The sequence below is a fragment of the Tiliqua scincoides genome, chromosome 1 (genome assembly GCF_035046505.1).
Source record: "Tiliqua scincoides isolate rTilSci1 chromosome 1, rTilSci1.hap2, whole genome shotgun sequence".
NCBI classification, from domain to species: Eukaryota; Metazoa; Chordata; class Lepidosauria; order Squamata; family Scincidae; genus Tiliqua; species Tiliqua scincoides.
Genome location: NC_089821.1, coordinates 20,088,729 through 20,110,286, shown reverse-complemented (window position 1 = coordinate 20,110,286; position 21,558 = coordinate 20,088,729). Strand labels below are relative to the sequence as shown.

The window sequence follows — 21,558 nt, the reverse complement described above, 5'->3', positions numbered from 1 at the left end:
AACGCAGAGCGGCGCCGACGCTCATCTCGCGAGACTACCGAGAAGAAGCAAATCCCGCGAGATCGCGACGACCGCGACGCCGCGACGGCCATCTTGGGTGCGGGCCGTCAGGGAAACGGAGGCGCCGAGCCTCCCGTCGCTAACATGGCCGTCGCGCGCCGCCCCCTGTCCGCCATGTTGAAATCGGGCGGGAAAGAGCCACAGAACCTCCCGATTGGCCCGGCACCGCCGAGTCTCCCGGATGTGGACGGGTGCAGGCGGAAGCGAGTGAGGAGCTGCCACTTGGCCTTCGCGGCCGAGCTGGGCTGGGCTGGCAGGCGGCTCCTCCCCCCCCTCAGAGCCCGCTGTAGCCGCCGAGGGCCCTCCCTACCGGGCCTGCCCGCGAGGAGCCGCCGCCTGAGGGGAGACGAAGCGACGCCCCTTCGCGCCCCGCGCCTTGAGGGGTCTGCCTGGCCGCGGCGTCAGCGCAGGTGGGGGCGCCCAGGGCTGCTGCGGCCGGTCCCAGGCGGCGGGGCGGCCCCTGACAGCGAGTGGCTGTGGGGGGAGGACGGGAAGCCCCGCCTGAGCCGAGGCGCCCCGCTGCCCCCAGCCATGGACGACTTCCTGTCCATCGGTCTGCTGTCCCTGGCCATGCTGGTGGGCTGCTACGTGGCCGGCATCATCCCCCTGGCCGTCAACTTCTCCGAGGTGAGGAAGACCTGCGGCTCTCCAGCTCCACAGGGACGCGCTGGGACGGGCGGCGGGGGGTCAAGTGGACTGGGGCGTACTGCCCCTTGCAGGGTCAGGAGGGTCAGAAAATGTTATTTACCCAGCATACGGTTGGGCAGTGGAACTCCCTGCAACAGGATGCAGTTGCGGTGCCTGCAAAAGGGGCTTTTAAAGCGTGTCTCTCTCACACAGGACGAGGACCAGCTAACGCTGGTGTCGGGACAGGCAAAACCCACATGTCATTAGTCTGTGGAACTCCTTGCTGCAGGATGTGGGATGTCGCCTGGCCTGGGTGCCTTCAGCAGGGGGTTGGACAGGATTCTGGAGGGAAAGTCCCATGTCATGGGTTACAAGCTGTGATGGGTCTGTGCAACCACCTGGACTGCCTCAGAATGGCAGGTGCAGGGGAGGGCACAGGATGCAGGTCTCTTGTGGCCTTGTGTGCTCTGTGGGGCGTCTGGTGGGCCACAGTGAGATACAGGAAGCCAGACCAGGTGGGCCTTTGGCCTGATCCAGCAGGGCTCTTAAGTTCTTATGACATGCCAGTTGCAAGGGAGGGCACCAGGATGTAGGACTCTTTTTGTCTTGTGTGCTCTCTGAAGCATCTGGTGGGCCACTGTGAGATGCAGGAAGCTAAACTAGATGCACCCCTTTTGCCTAATCCAGTGGGGCACTTCTTACGTTCTTATGTTTATGTTAAACCATGATGGGTATGTGCAACCTCATGGTTTTTAGAAATGCTACCTCGGAATGCCAGGTGCAAGGGAGGGCACCAGGATGCAGGTCTCTTATGTGCTCCCTAAAGTAACTGGTGAGCCAGTGAAATTAGGACTAGATGGGCCTTTGGCCTCATCCAACAGGCTGATTCTTATGTTTTTATAACATCCAAGAAAAATGTAGGACTTGACAAAATAAAAGCTAAAAACACCTGTATGTTGATTTCATGTAGTTAGTTTAAACACTATATTGCTTATTAAGTTTAAAACCATATCACATAATTTATTAATTACAAGAAGGTTATGTGCTGCCTGCAGGGGCCCAATCACAGAGAAAAGGGCGACGTATAAGTTTTTATAGGACATGAGGCTAAGAAAGAACATGTCCTGGAAAAAGGAAGTCTGCTCATCTGAATTCATACCTCACTATCCCAGTTCAGTACAGCAACCCACCAAGAAAGAAGTTGCAGAAAGTTATTTGAACTTGCACGTTTGGTGACTGACTGTTAATGTCACTATACTGTGAGCTCTCCCCCCTCCCCCTGCCTCAGTTGTGTTAGTGATTTTCAACCTTTTTCATCTCAGGGCACTCTTCGAAGGTGCTAAAATTTTCAGGGTGCACCATCAGTTTTTTTTACAATTAATAAGGCATACCATGCTGCTGGTGGGGACTCTCATCCCCAGTGGCCCTACTAATAAATTACCCTCCCCCAAATTCCATGGCACACCAGTTGAAAATCCGTTGTGTTAGATAGTTGTGTAATCGCCAATTCTAGGTTACTTTTGTGGTGTTAAATGTTACCATATGGCCCACAGTGAAGTGGCAGAACACCTGAAAATTGCTTGTGTTAGATGTGTAATCGCCAATTCTAGGTTACTTTTGTGGTGTTAAATGTTACCATATGGACCACAGTGAAGTGGCAGAGCACCTGTTGCTTTATGTCTGGATTCAGTCTTTGGCATCTCTAGATACAGCTGCAAAAAGCCCCATCTGAGACTTTGTTAGTGTAGTGTAGATAGGCAGTTCTGAACTAGATGGATCAATGGTCTGATGGCAGAAGGTAGCTTCATAGGTGCACAGCTGCAGTCCTGTACACTGTTACCTGGGAGTAAACTTGTATAGCATTGCATGGTTATGTAGTTCAGTATATGTTAAACTACTGAGTACCTGTTCAAATGAGGCACACAGAAATGTTTTCATTTGTCCATAGTATTGAGAATTAAGTTTCTTTATATGGCAAACATCCAGCTTCGGATACCTATCATCAGATTGCCCAACATTGCTGATGAATGAAATTTGGACATAGATAATTTATTCCATACCTTTTGTCTAGCAAATTTTGGAAAGAGACTATTTGTAATTCTCCTTATTTAACTTGCTATATTTTTTATAATGGGGAGGGGGAGATAAATATTCATTGAGTACACTATTCATGGTTGGTGTCCAAGGCTGGTCAGGTCAGGGATTGCCTGAAGGCCCACTTGGCCTCTCTGACCCTGTGGGGGGGGGGGATCCAGTGCCAGGTTTTGTCTCAAGGTCCCCAGCAACTTGGTGTTGGCACTGACAACATTTTTTGAAAATGTTGCAAGCCTTGGGAGAAAAATGTTCCGGTGTTGTGTTAAAGACTCTAAACACAAAGTAAAATGAGTAGCTTCTCGTATTTGAGGCAGTTTTATGTAGTTGAAATCCAACATGTAACAGTAAACACTGATACACTTTTAAAATAGTTCTACAACTGTGATATGTACAGATGGCAGCATACTTAACGGAAGTATATGTGATATATATCGGAATAAATATTGTGCGTTACTTGGAAATGTCAGTGTTGCTGTAGGACTCTCTAAGCTAAAGTCTTGTTGGCAAAAATGGTCATGCTAATGTAAAATGCTAAAATGTGAATAATTTGGAAATAATGCTGATTAGAGTAAATTTTTGGAGTAGACAGTCTTTTAGTTATTTTTATCAAATATGCCAGCTTTTCATTCTAATACAAATACCTTGCCAGCCCACAGTTTTACCAACTTTTGATTCCTCCTATCACCTTATATAGCTTGTTAATAGACTGGCTTGTTCTATCTAGTTCAATGATCTGTTTAATTAGTGGAAATAAATTTGACCAATCTTTTGTTTTTCAAAATATGCAGGGGAAAAAGTTATTTTTTTTAAAAAGGAGCTTCTGCAGAGATTATGAAATATAACAAAACACTATTGTCTTGTCCTGCTTGAATGTTCAGCTCTATTTTGTAGTTAAGGGGGGGGAGTGTACTCCACCCCCACAAAGTAATACATTCATGTGTTTAATAAGAAAGAGGTTTTTTGGTAACTGAGGAAACGTCAGAGTGGATTTAAGGCAATTTAATTTATCAATAAAAAGGACTGACTTGTTGATTTAACAGTTTTCTCATTTGGAAGTTTCTGAACAAGCATGCATGCTAACTGTTTGCAATAATGATTACAACATATTAGTTTGTACTAAATAGTCTTCTTATTCCCTAGGGCAGGGGTGCCCAAACCCCGGCCCTGGGGCCACTTGTGGCCCTCGGGGACTCCCAATGTGGCCCTCAGAGAGCCCCCAGTCTCCTATGAGCCTCTGGCCCTCCAGAAATTTGTTGGAGCCCACACTGGCCCGATGCAGTTGCTCTCAGCATGAGGGCGACTGTTTGACCTCTCCTGTGAGCTGTGGGATGAGGGCTTCCTTCACTGCTTGCTGTTTCACGTCTGTGATGCAGTAGTGGCAGCAAAGGAAAGGCCAACCTTGGTTTATTCATGAATAGGCCTTGAGCTACTGGAAGAACTTCACTGATTCATATAAGTTCATCTTTAATATATTCATTTATGTAAACTTATGTAAGTTTATTCATATTTTAAATGTAAATTAATTCTTTTTTTCCCTGGCCCCCGACACAGTGTCAGAGAGATGATGTGGCCCTCCTGCTAAAAACTTTGGGCACCCCTGCCCTAGGGTATAATACAAAAACTTTGCACAGCCCACAGACATTGTAGAATTCTGTCTGGTTAGAGGCAGGACACGGTTTTCTGTTTTACATTGTACACATAGAAAGAAACAAAGTAAGATCACTCACATGAAGGCTCTTGCTGAACAAAGTAAATCCTTCTTCTATGTAAACATGTACAGATCATTCTATTAGCAAAAACTGATATTTTCTGGGCTAAATAATGCTTTGTGAAATTTAAATAAATATTAATGCTGTTTAGAGAATTATAGTACCTATAATCACCTTGCCTATAATACCTTACCTATAGTACCTAAAATTTTTACCAAGTAATCAAGCTCCAATTATCACTTCACCTTATCTCCAGGTCAATCAGAGGGCAGAGCCTTTCAACTCTGAAAAGTTTAGTTTCTTTCTCAAGCAGCAGGCAGGCAATGCTCATTAGAGGCAGTTGGTTTCTACAGCAACTTCACTGGGAAATTCCAGCCAAAGTTAACCTTTTATTCTCCTTCCTTCTGCTGCAGCCTGGTTCTGCTTTGCAAATGGTTGCAAAGCAGGTCTGTTTTTTTCAACACTAGGATGGGATCCTCCTCCCCTAATAGAAATAAAGTCCCAGGCAATTCATTGCACCATTACTTAAGAATAACACCCATGGAAAGCAGTGGGTCTTCCTCTGAGTAAAAAGGGTTGCAAATATATGCAGCTGCATCTCTCTGCTGTGAATTGAATTGCACACTCTCAGTTATGTGTTATGGGTTGTATGTTGTATGTAGAGCTTCTGGCTTAACACACCAGTCACCTTAAAGGTGGATTTGATTCATGGTTCTCCTGCAGTGGTTTCCAACCTTTTTCACTTGCATATCCCTTGGCAGCCCATTTCCATAAATTGTACCCTTCATATTAGCAAAATGTTTGTAATAAATAATACAAGTACTCATCTCCTCTCTATGAAAGCCCAGACTTCATGTATTTATCACACTGTTTTCTCTTTTTATCTGTTTGAAGAACAGAAGACTCTGCCTTTGCACTGTTTTGCACCAGAAGTGTGCTGAGAAATTCTGGGTGATTGATCACTTTCCATATTATGTTTCAGCTTTTTTACTGTGCTAGTTTTCAATCACTGGTTCATAGATGAATTGATGACCAAAAACTAGCTATTGGTGGAGCTTTCGCATTCCTGCCTTGCAAGGCATTCTGGAGCATGCCTCTTTCTGCCATTATTCCATTCTTTTTCAAGTACCCCTAAAGGTCCTGTTGAGTGTCCCTGGGAGTACATGAATACCAGGTTGGGAACCACTGTTTTACTGGTATGTTGTTTACCGTGCACTTACTCTGATAGTGTTTACAAAAAAGTGGTGAAGACCAGAATTTTTTAAAAGAATAAAAATCTTATGATCTTTTACTATGTTTTTAATAAATTAGAAACTACAGTTCTTAGGTAACAATTAGTGGTGGGTTATTTTTCAGGATCTGGCCTCGGGTAAAATCAGACAAAGCTATAGTCAGATACCCCCTGAGTTTAACCCCGTCTTAACTGAGGGTCATAGAAAATTCCATGATTTTTTGGCTCAAAGCCTGCCCTCGACTTATCTGTGGGATTGACTTATAGATGAGTGCCTGCTGTCATAGACATTCCTGTTTTTGAGAATTGAACATATTATGGAACTCAAGTAGCCAGAGGCATAAAATAGGAGTACAGGATCAGCCTCAAGGATTTTATATATTGTTGTCTCCTGCCTCTAGCATCTGTGAATTCATGTTAGTCCCTGGGTTCAAAATACTACAAACACATGTATTGTTGTGTCACTTATAATGCTTATCCTCAGATATTTTTCCCTGTAATTTTTTATACATAGAAAAGCCACTTTTTAACTTTGGGGCTTAATTCAGACCCAATGCTAAATTATAAATGAAAAATATCCTCCCAAACAGCATGACCTGTGGTGCAAGGGAGTGGAGCAGGTAAGATGAATTGGGAAACTTAGCCTTGGATAAGCAGAACTTTCCCCTTGAGCAAGGTATCTTTTGATCCAAGCAGATATCTATCCTCAAATTTGTTATAGGGACAGATTTTTGATTCCTATGAAATATTAATTATTCAATTTATTTGCAGGAAAGGTTAAAACTGGTCACGGTACTTGGTGCTGGGCTCCTTTGTGGAACAGCTTTGGCCGTCATTGTGCCTGAAGGCGTGCATGCACTTTATGAAGATATATTGGAGGGTAAGAAAACAGCATTATTGTACTTTGAGCTATACTGGACTGAGAGATGGTGACTAACCCAAAGTACTCATTAAGCTTTGTAGCTGAGTGATGGTGTGACCTTGTATTTCCTAGCTTAAGTCTGATGCATTTACCACTACACCAGCACACTGACTCAACCCCCCTATGTTACTCTAAGCTGCTTTTTTATCCTTGTCCACAAATTTAACATTGTGACAATTACATTTGTTGTGGACATTGATGGAATTCTATGAAGTGAACTTTTGCAGGTCACATTCTCTGATTGTGTCATTAGACACAATCATTAGACACAATCATTAGACACAACTCAGACACAACTCAGCAAATTAGACACAACTCAGCAATGTGTGAAACTTGACTTTCTCTTTATTTCTTTTAAGCAGGTTTGTAGCCCTTAGGGCAGCGGTTTTCAAACTCTCCGGGAGTTTGAAAGCCGCTTTAAGTTCTCGCAGGGGCAGGAGGGGGAGGCAGCAGGGGCGGGGGAAGGCAGTGGCGTGGTCCACAGGATTGTACCGCTCAGGGGGCTGCAGGGGCTTGGGTCCACTTACCCGAGCCTCCTGCAGCCTCCTGGGGGTGTGGGGAGCCCTGCGCAACTTTCTGCAGGGCTCTCTGCAGCTTCAAAAATGAAAGTGGAGCGATCGCGCTCCATTTCCGGTTTTGCAGAAGTGGAGTGTGATCGTTCCACTTTCACTTCTGAAGCAGCAGGGAGCCCTGCAGAAGGTCGTGGAGGGCTCCCCGCACCCCTGGGAGGCTGCAGGAGGCTCGGGTAAGTGCACCCACGCCCCTGTAGCCCCCTGAGCACCGCAGTCCTGGGGATTGTGCCCCTACTTCCTTTCTGCCCCTGCCCCTTAAAGAGAAGAGGCCAGGGCCCACAGGCTGGGGTGTCAGGACACCCTAGTCTGAAAAGCCCTGCCTTAGGGTTATACTGAAATGTTGACAATTCCACTTGCTACTGTCAAGCACCTCTGACAAGGGCTCTTAGTAGCCTGTAACATAATTTCTTTGCATTGCTGTCTGAAGAAGTAAAAAAAAACAGTAGTAGACTCCCCTGCTGTTTATTTCTTCTTTAATCTAAATTACAGGTAATTACATGTGAGAGAACTCTACCTCTCAAGTCCTCTGACAAGTGCAGAGGGCTTAGAAGAATTACTGAATTTTTTCTCACTTGCCAAATGAGGCAGTTCAGCTTGGTAGGGGGTGGGAGGCAAAGATTCCTGAAAGCACAGTTTTTTTTCAGAATTTGGCTTCCTGTAACCTTCAGGACATATTTTGACTAAAAAGATCTTTAGCAGGTCTGAGATTGGGTCCTAAATGTAAACAAAATGCCAGAAAAGAGTAAATGCAGAGACTGGTTACACTGCATCTAAATAATGTATTTTTGATTTCCTCTGTTAATTCTTCCACAGTCTTTTAAGGTTGAAGCAAATAGAAAAAAAAGCATTGTCCCCTTCCACCGAGGAAAGCCCCAGGCCCTGCAATGGGGCTACTCAAGTTTGCATCACTTATTTTACCAGCGCAGACTTGAGAAGCCCTGTGTCGGGCTTTGCAGCCACTTCCACACCACTCCCAACCAGTCCTTCCCCTGTTCTGCCCTCCCCACCCTCCACCCTGGAATGCCTCCCCCTGCCTGAAAAAGCTGCAGTGCCACGCATCAGTGCTGCTTATCCCCAGTGACTCACCATAGGTGTCCTCCCAGCGCTGAGGCCCAGCACCAACTGGCACCTCTTCACCCAGCACCAGCAGTGCACTCCTTCTGCCAGCGCTCAGGCCCTTATGATTGGGCTCTTACATTTTGTTTTTGATATGTTGCTATATGAATTAGATGCTGATAGAAGTGTAAAGATAATGAATGCTTGATATCTTTGTACTCGTGAGTGTACAGCATTTAGACCACTGTTTAGATCCTTTCAGGACTAATAAGCACTGACCTGTTTTAGGGTATTATTTTAGACTTCATATTTTTTGTGTTTAATGTAAGTGGTTAAAATCTTCACAGTTAACCAAGAGCTATGTTGGTACTGACTAGCTAGCCATGCATGACAGGTGAATGCCATCTTTTGATAAGAGAAAAATATTACAGTTGAATATTGCAGATTCCAGTAGTTGGCTAACCAACCAATACAACTGCCCTGCAAATGAGCCCTACCTGCTTTGTTGTTCATCCACTCACTGATATTACAGTGGTACAGTGATGATAGTGGAAAGGGAAGGATGCTGAAATTGCTGCTTTTTGCATGTTTTGGTGCATATCCATTTATACCTTGGTTTGCTCAGTCCTTCATGAAAAACAGCACTTGTATTAATTTTTTTCAAAATGTTTTACTGAAGCTTTAATTTTGACCTGTAGAAAGGAACTCTAATTTCTCTTTCTCCAATTATATGTTTAGTTTAGTTGAATATATTATTTAACGAATAACTTTGACTGTAATACCAGCACAAAATCTGATGTGGAATGTGATACCTGGAGAAAGCTTTCAGCTCTTTAAAAAGCATGTTTTTAATCCTCATTGTTGGGGCACTCCAGGTATGAGCATCTAAAATAAAAAAGTGGATACCCATGCCTTAGTACAGTGATCTCCAGAATGGAGACCAGTGCACTCCGGGAATGCCTTCCCTGGAGTAGCTGGCGATTACCATTCTGGCATACCGTGGGATTTCATGTCCCCAGATTGGAACAATGCTACGCTCTGGCCAGTCACATCTATGATACAATGTCCCAGTGGGCATTGCACACAGATTTCCAGGCAGACGTGATTGCCCAGAGTGTTGCATCATCCCGATTTGGGGTCACGAACGGGGTTGCCTTAGTACAGCTTCTACTATGGCTGGCCAATAGGGAGGTATCCACAGCTGATCTACAATGGCTGTTACCGGGATCAGTCAGTCTTCCTGTAGGGGGAAAAGATGGTGGAGGGGGTTCTGTAGTCTCCTCAAGGTTCTGCAATGGCCCTCAAGGCCATTGGAGACATATAATTGATTTACCCACAGGTGTTTGTTCCTGGTGCCTAGAAATTCTGGATTGCCACTCTGTGTGTGCGCATACTTTCTCTTTCCACCCATAGGCTTTTTAGTTTTTTTAATTTTCACTCAAATATTTGAGTTTAAAGGTCATGACCACCATCTGTTAGAAATGAGGTTTGAGTTCTTATAATAGCCGATTAGAACTTTATTTTAAATGTAAAATTGTCTTTAAAAATATGAAAGCATGCAAATGCTGAAGTATGAAAATACATTGTTTGTATTCTAGTTTTCATTACTTTTAAGCTGCAGTTATTTCAAGAGCTTACAAGAGCAATTTGGCATCGTTCTCCTAAAAATGGACTGGATCTAGAGAAGCACGTGTAGAGTTCTACTCATGCAGTGAGGGTTTTCTGCCTTTTCCTCCCTCTGTGAAGCTTCTGAGAAGTTTGGAGGAATCCTCTGGAATAGTGCAGCATGTAGCACAAGGCCTGCAGTGAAAAAGGGAATGGTCAAAAATTGGGGCAATCTGTCCTTTTGCAAGGCATTTTTGACTGTAACCCAGGAAAAGAGGCTATTTCACATCTTTGTCTAAATTAGCTGAAGATAAATGTTAGCATTTAGTGTTGATTGGCCGTGTCATAAAATACAAAAATGCTTTGGAAGGCTGCAAATTGTCTAATGATGTTAGCAGTAAAAATATAGTGAGAGTGTAATGGTTGAGGCTTCTGTGCTTTTAATTCAAAGTTACCTTGCTTCTTTTTTTAGCAAAACACCACCCAGTCAGCGAGACTCAAAAAGCAGTTGAATCTGAGAAAGCTGCAGATGTTCCAGTCGTATATGACCATGACCACAACCATGACCATTCAAGATTACATGCATACATTGGAGTCTCCCTTGTCCTTGGCTTTGTCTTCATGCTTCTGGTAGATCAGATTGGCAGCTCTCACGTACACACTGCAGACGGTAAGTCGAGTTTTCTTGATAGGCAACTGCAATGAATGACAAGTATGTCTTGAAATATTCAGATAGATGAATACAATTATGGGGTTCATGGTTGAAGTAAGTGAGCAGTTGTTGAACACTATGCTATAAGGAAAATGTTTTGTCAACAGGATACTGTGTATTGCATAATAAATACAGCTCTCCTGCTGACAAAACATTTTCATATACTGTAGATTCTTGCCTATAAAGTGAGAAATTTCTGCCAATAAATCGAGCTTAGATCATCACACCTTATCTGTGAGGTCACTCAGGGGTCAAGGCTATTCAGACAAGGAGAAGCCAGAGGACAATGCAGAGATAATGGGAGGGCTATTAATCTCCATGGCGACCCCTTCAGGCAAGTTGCAGACAGAGTTAACCTTTATTATCCTGAGAAAAAGTAAGACAGAGCTCAAGGCTTTCGGTCCCAGGCTACAATTCAGTGTTAAGAATAACGCCCATGGAAAGCAATGGGTCTACTTCTGAGTATATTGGTTTGCAACTATTTGTAGCTGCACTTGCTCATGGTCATTCCTTATTGCTTGTGTCTCCACTGTGAACTGAATTGCATGCTCCCAGTTATGTGTTATGTTGTATGTGGAACCTCTGGCGTAACACACCGGGCACATTAAAGAAGGATTTGATTAATGGTTTTACTGGTATATTGTGTACAGTGCACTTACTCTAATAGTGTTTACCCAGAATTTAATAAGTTAATTAATAAAAATGTATCTCATGATGTTTTACTATATTTTAAATAAATTAGAGACTGTACAGTTCTTAACAATTCTGGTAGGTTATTTTTCTGGTCTTGGATAAGATCCTACAAACTTATAGTCAGATACCCACATTTCCCAGTCTTATCTGAGGGTCATAGAAAAGTACATGATTTATTTTTTTTGCTCAAAACCTCCTCTCAACTTATCTGTGCAGTTGACTTATGCTCGAGTATCTATGGTGAGTTGTATGGTCTGCATGAACAATAGTGGGTGTCGGGGCTTGCAGGGCAAGGTGATGAAAGCAGAGGGTCGGAAATAAAATAGATTCTCTGGTATACTCTACAACTTTACTCACGCCAAAACTGCGTTGCAAAAAGCCCTTCTGACCCTCTTACCATGCTTTGGAGTCTTGTGCTAGGCTTTTGAACATGTGAATGGCAATGCTGTCACTGCATCACATATTTTGTTACACCGTTATTCAAGTTCCTGGTTCCAGGGACATCACAGCCCAAGCAAGTTTGGGAACCACTGATGTATAGGATTGGGCTGTAAGGAAAATCTAGTTCAATTTGAGCTTAGTGAAAATACAGCTATTGGTATTAGGTGAAATTCAACATGTTATAAATAGGGAGGGGCGACAGGAAAATTATGTTATAGGGTCCCTTGAGGAATTTGCTGGAGGAATATTTTACATCCACAACCCCAAATTCCAAGAATTAGTCTGAAATGCAGATTTACCTGCTAAGCTGTACTGTTTGGTTTTAACTGAAAAGTTGTGCCTTAACTTCTGCAATATTTCTCTTTTAGGATTCTCTACATATTTGCTTATATCTTATTTGGTTGTGATGTCTTAATTATTTCAGACCCAGAAGCAGCAAGGGCAGGCAATTCCAAAATTACTACTACACTGGGGCTAGTTGTCCATGCTGCAGGTGCGTTATTGTGTTTGTGCTTTTTTTTGCTAAGGCCAAAAGCCTTTGGATGTTGTCAGATTGCCTGTGTAATAATTAGACTTGGTTTGCTTAGGATTATATGACATCAGTAGCAAGCATTGTTGGTTGAGGAAGTCTTCTGTAGCATGCTCATTATACCTCTCTCCGAACTTACTGAAAGCTTTTTTTGTACTGGATGGGAGTGAAGGGAAAGAAGACTCGCAAAAATTCTTAGGAATGTCTGTGTAATGAATTGTGTGTAGCTCAGGCTGCATGCAGGAAATTGGCTGGAGGACAGCTGCTAGATCAGCTCTGTGGACTGGAAGGTATGCGGCATCAATGGGAGTCTTTTTAGCAATCACTATTTTAACTAGCATGATGGTTAATAAGTGGTGGGTCCGCAGCAAGCCCTCGGAACTCTCGTCCTCTCCTCTTCCCCTTACATCTTTTAAGGGCACTCTTATTGTGACAAAAAAAGGCAAAGGATGCTTTTATTGTGACAGTAGTTCCGAAATAAAATACAACATTCCTCTGACTCTAACCTGCAGGCAGTTTAAGAAAAACTAGGAATGTTTCTGGTATGCTTTAGAAAACTCAAGTCCTTGTGGGCAGGCCTGAATAGGAAAGCTGCCTGTGTTTGTGAATTTAGTTGAAACTATTATGGATCTGCTATCAAACTGATCTTTTGTTTCTCTGTCATCTAGGAAGGGGAAGCAAATTTAGGCAAGTGTGGTGAATGCAATAATTTATATGAAGTAGGCCACTTCAAGCAGCCAATTGTAGGCTGGTTTGTGGATGCAGCGCACTCATATGACCTGCAGAGGAAGGAAAGCAAAAGGGAACCATGCTGCTTTTCCTCCTTCCCTTTCTAATAGGAAGGGGGAAAGATTTGGAAGAGAGAAGACACTGGGGGTGTTATTTTGATAAGGAGGGGAGGTGAATTTTGGTTTTAGTGCTTTGGGCAGCAAGATGTCATGGGCCAATACTGCATGATAGACTTTGTTTTCTTGTGTAAGTTGGTCCCAGTAATCCTTTGATCCACTGATGGATTCACTTTTGTTTGTTTTTCCTCTTATTAAGCTGATGGTGTTGCCTTGGGTGCAGCTGCTTCCACATCTCAGACGAGTGTCCAGCTAATAGTGTTTGTTGCAATTATGCTGCATAAGGTAAGTCTTGAGTATGAAGTCTCTTATAGTGCACTTGGATGGCATTCACTATTGGGAGTCATTGATTTGAATTAGTAGGCAGATCTTTTCAGTGGTGGCACCAATCATGATTCAAGAGCTTTTTTCAAAAAACAGTATGTGTGTTTCTCACAGCGTTTCTGTTTAGGGCAAGACTTTGTATCCCAAAGTATGCCATTGCAACAATGTTGTGCTAGCCAAATTTTTATTTTTAATGTGTGTATTTCTCTTGCATGTATGTATCCAAGAGAGCTTTTCCCATCATGCAGTTAATATATACAAGTGATTATGTATGATGCATATCACAGATTCTTGACAGATTTCTATAGCTCTCACCTGTAAATTGGAAGGTATGCCCTGTGCGATGTTGGAATACATCAGTATTAAAATTGGCAATTCTATCTCTTCCCTTCAAGTACTTCTATCTTTTATCACATCCTCTGTCTTATTTCTCATCCCCCCCCCCCACCTCCAACTTGGTTATAATCTCTACAGACAGCTGTTAAATGTAGTTGATTTTGATTTCTGGTTGCTAGTCAAATCATACATAAATTGTCCCTTTGTGCATAATACCCCCCCCCCCAAATTGCTGGGGGGGGGTGAAATTTCAGAGAATTTGGACTGATTAAAATTACTCGGTTCCCAGTCTTATTACCACTAACATCTGAATCAAATATCTTCTCGAACTGGCTTTTTAAATTCAAAAACGTGGATACTCACTTGTACATAAATCTTGATTTCTCACTGCAGATGGCTAATGGGTAGTTAATGTAAAAATAAAATATTAGGGAAAGGAGAAAAATTACTACTGCAGAAGCTTGTGGGACTGCATTTTGATGGTTATCTTTGAGCAGTTAATAAAATTGTTTCAGGTGGGATCTAGAGTGGGTCTAGACATCCCTGGCTATGTTGCTGTGGCTTTGTCATGATCATTCAAATCCTTTGGCTTTGAAATGCCCATACCAGCCATAGTAGTTGAATCTGTAAGTTGTAAAAAGGAAATGCTGAAGTGTCTCATGAGTAGAAGGAACATAACATGAGGAGAAACCCAGATAGGATGCAGTTCGTAGTCTTTCTGTATAGAGCATTGTGTATTGGTGTTAGCTGCATGTACTTTTCACATGAGCAGTAGTAGTAATTAATGCAGCCTATTTTGTATTTGTACATAATAGTAAATTACCAAGATCTTTTTTTCTCTTGTAGGCACCAGCTGCCTTTGGCCTTGTCTCTTTTCTTATGCATGCTGGCCTTGAAAGGAATCGAATCAGGAAGCACTTGCTGGTTTTTGCACTAGCAGCACCTGTAATGTCAATGGTGACTTACTTGGGGCTTAGCAAGGTAAATCTTATTATCTGCAACTTTCCCTGTAAGGGGTCTGTGCTGTTGCACTGGCCCCTCTGGCAGCTGCACTACTTGTTGTGACATTGCCACTGGATGTTCGGTGATGACATCATCACCCAGCTTCTGGCTTACCAAGCTCTGGATGTGTGGAGCGCAGCAGAGAGGTGCTCGGCTTAGAGAAAACGCCGATTACCATCTTAGAGTGATCAAGAGCTGGGAGTGAAGTGGGGGTTCAATAGAATATTTCAGAAGTGCTTTATGCACATGTTTATCTTGACCTGCCAGTTTTGCAGATACAGTAATAAGCATGTAAAGGACATGAGTTATAGCTAAGCAAATACTGCTGTGCCTTCTTGAGTGGAATGATATTAAATTGCCCAACAATTGTGCTGTGACTAGAAGAATGACTCTTCTGTAGACTGTGGTTTCTGCTAAATCATGTGCCCTTTCTGCCTTGGTTGAATGGAAACAAATTACTTAGCTTTTTCCACAGTAAGTGTAAAATCAGGCACATTGGGGCAAAAAAAATCAAAACTTCACATATAGGCTGATGGGTACTGAACTGTCTGTGACAGATCAGGAGAGATATCTTGGGGTGGTGGACAGGTTGATGAAAGTGTCGACCCAATGTGCGGCAGCAGTGAAGAAGACCAATTCTATGCTTGGGATCATTAGAAAAGGTATTGAGAACAAAATGGCTAATATTATAATGCCGTTGTACAAATCGATGGTAAGGCCACACCTGGAGTATTGCGTCCAGTTCTGGTCGCCACATCTCAAAAAGGACATAGTGGAAATGGAAAAGGTGCAAAAGAGAGCGACTAAGATGATTACTGGGCTGGGGCAATTTCCTTATGTGGAAAGGCTATGGCATTTGGGCCTCTTCAGCCTAGAAAAGAGATGCCTGAGGGAGGACATGATTGAGACATACAAAATTATGCATGGGAAGGATAAAGTGGATAGAGAGATGCTCTTTACACTCTCACATAACACCAGAACCAGGGGGCATCCACTTAAATTGAGTGTTGGGAGGGTTAGGACAGACAAAAGAAAATATTTCTTTTCTCAGTGTGTGGTCAGTTTGTGGAACTCCTTGCCACAGGATGTGGTGACGGCATCTGGCCTGGATGCCTTTAAAAGGAAATTGGACAAGTTTTTGGAGGAAAAATCCATTATGGCTTACAAGCCATGATGTGTATGTGCAACCTCCTGATTTTAGAAATGGGCTGTGTCAGAACGCCAATGCAAGGGAGGCCACCAGGATGAGGTCTCTTGTTGTCTGGTGTGCTCCCTGGGGCATTTGGTGGGCCACTGTGAGATACAGGAAGCTGGACTAGATGGGCCTATGGCCTGATCCAGTGGGGCTGTTCTTATGAGCCATCTGTAGGCAGTCTGTGTTTGCACTGGGAAATATACCAAAGGTTAATTGTTGGAAGAGCTTTGAGGGAAGTTAATTTTATTAAGATCACTTGCTTTTGAGTGACGGAAGTCTTTTCAGAATAGGCATTAATGCTTTCTAGCTCTGGCTTTGTGTTTTTAGCAGAATAAGTAGTAGAAGTATTATTAATGAGGCATCAGTCCTTAATTTTGTCTCCTTTCCCTCCTTGTTTTACAGAGCAGTAAACAGGCGCTTTCGGAAGTCAATGCCACTGGAGTTGCCATGCTTTTTTCTGCCGGAACTTTTCTGTATGTTGCTACAGTTCATGTCCTCCCTGAAGTGGGTGGAATGGGACATAGCCACAAACCTGATTCTGCAGGAGGAAAAGGACTCGGTCGCCTGGAAGTAGCAGCATTAGTCCTGGGTTGCTTGATTCCTCTGATTTTGTCCATTGGACACCAGCATTAAGGGTCTGAAATCCAGCCGTCTTCTGCTTCTCAATCTGGTGTGAGCAACAGCCTGGTTATGTCACCTGCTCTTATCATTTTCTCTCTACCTGTGAACCATCCTATCTATTCAAGGAGTCAGAGAGAAGCATGATGAGAAGCAAAAGAAGGAATTCTGGGAAAGCTTTTAGTGTAGCAGTCAGGACTTTTGACAACCAGATATGAATTCTGCATAACTTCCCTTGTTCTGCTGTTAATTATGACTTCCTGTCCTATTCTCAGGGAAGTTTGAACTTGGATTTTATGGCAGATTTGGGAAGAACTGTTTGGCTCAGTATGATTTCATAATCACCAAAGTATTCTATATGTCAGCATTCCTAGCTGACCTCTTGACATTGGACGCTGCCTTCTAGATGCGGGACTGCTTTTCACCATCTCAAGATCTTACATTACAATAATGGCACAAATGTTGTTTGGAGGATGCATCTGAAGTAGGTTTTGAACAGTGTCATTGCAAAAGACGAAAGCTGTGAAGAAATATTTGTGTGATAAAGCCTTAGGCAAGTTTTGTCCCAATTAAGCTATTGGCTAGGATTCTTGCATTGCTTGGAAGCGCATCAGCTGTGCCGGTAAGGGAGCCATGTTGGGCTGGGGACTAGATGGTTCTAAGCACTGAGAAGTGGGTGCTTATTAAATGGGACACTACACCAATTTATTTACAGGATGAAAAACAGAATACCGTTGATTGCTGGTCAGCAAGAGTTCCAGATGCCCAAAGCATCTACCTCTGCTAAAGCGCAGTGACCTAATACTTAATCTTGTCATAAGCAGGAAGCATTCTGAATTCTGGGGAACTTGTTTAATTTGGTCCTTTTTCTCTTTGGAATCTTTCAATCAGTGTTGAGTGGAAATGCAAGTTCTGGAGTGCAGTGGCAGTCACTGATGCCTTTCTGTCTAAGAGATGCTTCCTTTTGGTACCTTCAGCACCTTTTGGCTTCATTTCATGAAGGAAATTGTGAGTGAGGGCAGAAACCTGGAACAAAGACACGGATAGGTTCTCAGTGCACAATTTTTGCATTCATTTTAGTCTTCGTTCCATTACCAAACATTTCGCAGTTAACAGCCACATTTGCCTTGTTCGCAAACAAGATAAAAGTGTGGAATATCTGGTTTCTCTTACACTGGTTGTTTCAGTGTGACAGAATAATTTTCCTCCTTCCCATCTATTTACAGTCCAGTAGCAAGCATGACTCAGATTGTCTTCCATGCATTTTTCACACCTGTATATCTGCATGGTGGAGTCTAATGGTACAGTTCTTAATGAGGGCTACATTTTTAATTGTTTGATTCGTTCTGGTTGATTTGGTATTAGTGCAGCAACAGACAAGATCAGAACTTTACTGGGGATCTTGTTGGGTGGTGGAGGAATTTTTTAATATTAGGAACTTAAATTGAAAATTGGCATAGAATAATTAGTGCCCCCAAAGGCTTTCCTGAAAATTTGCATTATAAAGCAAATGTAAAACTAATGCTCAGCAGTCCTACCAGGTGTGAAGTATTCCCACCAAAAGTTTAGTTAAACCTCCTGCTTTAATTGCCTGTCTGGATCTACGAAAACAGAGATTGGCAGATTCTGGTGGGCTTGATGCATTGTGTGGGCCTGCTTTACAGTTTTCTAAATAGGAACCTTCTTTGAAAATATAAAATGCATTCTTATGGATCAAGTTGACTTTTACTTTTCTGTGTTACAAAATAGAAATACTTTCTCCTGAAACTTAGCACAGAGGAAACATAGCTGTAGTATCTATTATGTGAACCGAGGTGGCCTGTGTGCACATTTTACATACATAGTTGATGACTCTGAACATAACCTGGACTTTAACATTATTAAAGGCCAAGTTTGGCCTGCACTCGTGGTTGAATCTGGCAAGACTGAGTTGGCAGATAGGGAAATGGGAACTTTGGGGTAAGCAACAACTTTGACCTGAAAATTCATAGATACAGAAATGGTATAGGAATTGAGATTAAACCACACTCAATCACATCCCCCCCCCCATTTAATATTTGAAATAGCATGTCTTGGTAATCCTACTGGTAGGCAGAGCTGCTTTTAGCAGCTGTTTGTGTTTGATAGAACTCAGTCAGAGGCTACCTGTGCTGGATCATTTCATATTGATGAAAACAATCCCTGCCAATTCTAGCTTTCTTGCTCACTGAGCCTGGGCCCAGTGCCACCAGCAGAAAGCCTGTATTGGACTTCTATCCTTGCTTGTGATGTAATGTTATCAATCATTTGGGAACATTGTCTAGAATCAGAATATGCCGGATGCATCACACATTATGCATGAGAACAGCAAAACCCAGGAGCAGTATAGCAAAGGCTCATGACACTGCACCTTTGCTAAATGTGTTCAGGCAAAATGGAGTTCGTTCAGTTATTGCAATGTATGTGTATTAATGAAGTAATGTTAAATAACTCCCTCCAGCACCACGGTTTTGATGTGCTGCTTTATAGTAACCAGGGTGCCTAGGTGCTTCATCTGTGCTGAACTGATAGCTATTGTCGCAGAAGTTGCTCGCTATAAGAAGGGAATTTTGAACTTATTAAGGATGTGCTCCAGCCGAGTCCCACATCTCTTGTATCCATGAGTCCTAACTTTAAGATCCATTTTAAGTAGAAGTAAATTTACCATGCCCAAATAATCATCTTTTGAGTTCAGGATTTCTTTTTGTCCTGTTCAACTCTCCACAATTCTTATTTGTCAGCTGCAAAGGGGCTCCAGCAATAGACTTTTAGGAACCACGGACTGCTGAGTTGAGGTGTATTTGTGACTTGTTTCAGATCAACGGTGAATAGTCAGAGTGGAAATCCACAGACTTGTCATCTGTGTGCAACATTTTTGTTCAGATATTTGATTTGACTATGCTAATACCATGGTTCATGAAATAAAGGGAGTATCTCAAACATTTCAAGGGAACATAGTCTCTCCAAGCAAACACAGAAGACCCTTCCTGGAATTCCTAAAAGTGAAAATTTGAAGCAGCAGGAGGCTACTCAATTTTTTTAGAGAGGGCTTCATAACCTGCCTTTCAGATACTTTTGGTAACAGCAGGCTTGCTTCCTTCAAAGCCGGCTATATTTGATTGGGAAAACTTGAACTTGTGTATTGTGCTGCTGTTTTGTGTTCTTTTGTTGATGAACCACAGGAGACTTGAGGAGAGGCCTTCCAGCAACATTCAGAAGCAGAATATTCATTTCAAAAGAAGATTTGGTTTTTCTGTGCTTCAGTGATGTTTCTGAGCATCTCTGACTCTGTGAGCACAATGTTCCCTGCTCACAGTTGTATACCTGACTCTGTGTACTAAAAGTGTAATTTTAATGTCTCCTCAAAATCATTTGTACACATGAAATCATTCCATGGATGGCTGCCTTATTTTTAATTTTTTTCACTTTAATTGTGAACAGTTTAAAAAATGTTGTTTTTATTATATTAAAATTTTTATTAGCTGCAGTGCTGGAAGGAGTTGGCTTCATTTCTTGTGAATGGCTTTGTTGAAGACATTTAGTGTGTGGATTGTCTTGTGAACAGCACAGTGTATTGATATATTCTACACTCTCTGGCTTCCAAAGTTGTGACATCCTAGAAGTTTTTGACTCTATTACCAATATAAAATTCTCCCTTAAAAAAAAGTTTGCACACATAAAGCTAGTCAATGAGGGTGGGGGTGGGTGGGTGGGAATGAATGTATTGTATGTTTAAAGCATTGGTATGGGTGTGCATAGGATATAAGTGCATTCTACAACTTGGGGAAAGTGGTTAGGTTTTGGGGATCTGTCTAGGAATTAAAGGTCACCACTGAGTAGCTATGTGCTTGAAGTAACCTATGTGCAGTGGAACTAGAGCAGCAACGTATGACTTCATGAAAGAGCACTACCAAAGATGTTCTGAAGGTGTGCCGAGAGCTGTGGGCAGACTCAGTGAAGAATCAAGGTACATTTTTGCTCTCCGGGAAGTCAATGGATCAGCTGTACATTAGAGTTGTATATCAACTACGGTTATAAAAACCAGCCTGCAATTGTGAGTGCTCCAGGCTACCTGAAAGAACAGCTGTGCAGTCTATATTGCCAGAAAATGAGCTAGGAGAGTGGAATTTCCCACAGTATTGTTCCAAATCCTTTATGCTTTGTAATGGTAGGAGATGCTTAAAGTCTGGAGAACATAACCTGTGGTTTAATTTGCTCAGCAGCCTTCATCTACTCTAGTGTTTACTGTTGGCTCTGAATTATTGTGTTGGTACAACAAGAACTATGGGTAGAGGGGAGAAAGAATCACCCTATTTATTAGAATCTAGTTAGGAAGCACTTTAGTTAGGGTATGCAGTATTTTAAAATACAATGAACAAATAACTGAATTTGGTACTCTTGGCAAAATGGGCTTAGATGCCATTAATTTGTTGCTGCATCATAAATTGGCACTTTTGACGGTTTTAAGTTGCATCACGCTATTTGTATTGTATTTCTGTGCAGCCTGGCTGACTTAAAAGTGCTAGGGATTTGCTGAAGTTATAATTCGATTTGATGGAATCAACTTCTGGGACTGGAGAGAAAAAAAGATTAAGTCATATTACTGTGATAAATGGGTCCTTTATCTGACACTTATAGTTCAATTTTAATTTATCCTACTGTGTTATATCAAAGTAAGTGTACTTTTAGTGTATTTTGTGAAAAGAAAAAAAGCTGTGTGAGTAATAGGACATTTTACAAATCATTGCCAGCAAAGGAATGGAGAAGTTACTCTTGTATTTACATATGACAGCTTAAAATGCCATCCAGAATAATTCAATTTACTTTACAAGCATAGGCTGCAGACCTAGACAGCAGCAGAAAGGAGGAAAGGCTGCTTGCAGTTGGAGGTGTGTTTATAGTACTTATTTTAACTGTCTCACTTGTTCAGTTGCATGAACAACTGAAATAGGTCTACTGCAGGCATGCA

The 21,558-nt window shown here is 42.4% G+C and overlaps 1 protein-coding gene across 1 annotated transcript; it reads left to right on the top strand.

The window, feature by feature from the left end:
* The first annotated feature begins 277 nt into the window (after positions 1–277).
* On the top strand, positions 278–20,068 carry SLC39A9 (solute carrier family 39 member 9). The gene is made up of 7 exons (XM_066640305.1): positions 278–687; positions 6,493–6,601; positions 10,349–10,546; positions 12,147–12,215; positions 13,296–13,381; positions 14,603–14,737; positions 16,356–20,068. Exons 1-7 carry the CDS (start codon positions 592–594, stop codon positions 16,584–16,586), a joined length of 924 nt encoding a protein of 307 aa, XP_066496402.1. The 5' UTR covers positions 278–591; the 3' UTR covers positions 16,587–20,068.
* The last annotated feature ends 1,490 nt before the right edge of the window (positions 20,069–21,558 follow it).

Excerpts from the sequence above, each read along its gene's own strand:
- SLC39A9 (XM_066640305.1), top strand. The coding sequence starts at position 592 with ATGGACGACTTCCTGTCCATCGGTCTGCTGTCCCTGGCCATGCTGGTG. Across the intron at positions 688-6,492 it reads TGGCCGTCAACTTCTCCGAG|GAAAGGTTAAAACTGGTCAC; the intron begins GTGAGGAAGACC and ends ATTTATTTGCAG. Across the intron at positions 10,547-12,146 it reads TCACGTACACACTGCAGACG|ACCCAGAAGCAGCAAGGGCA; the intron begins GTAAGTCGAGTT and ends TAATTATTTCAG.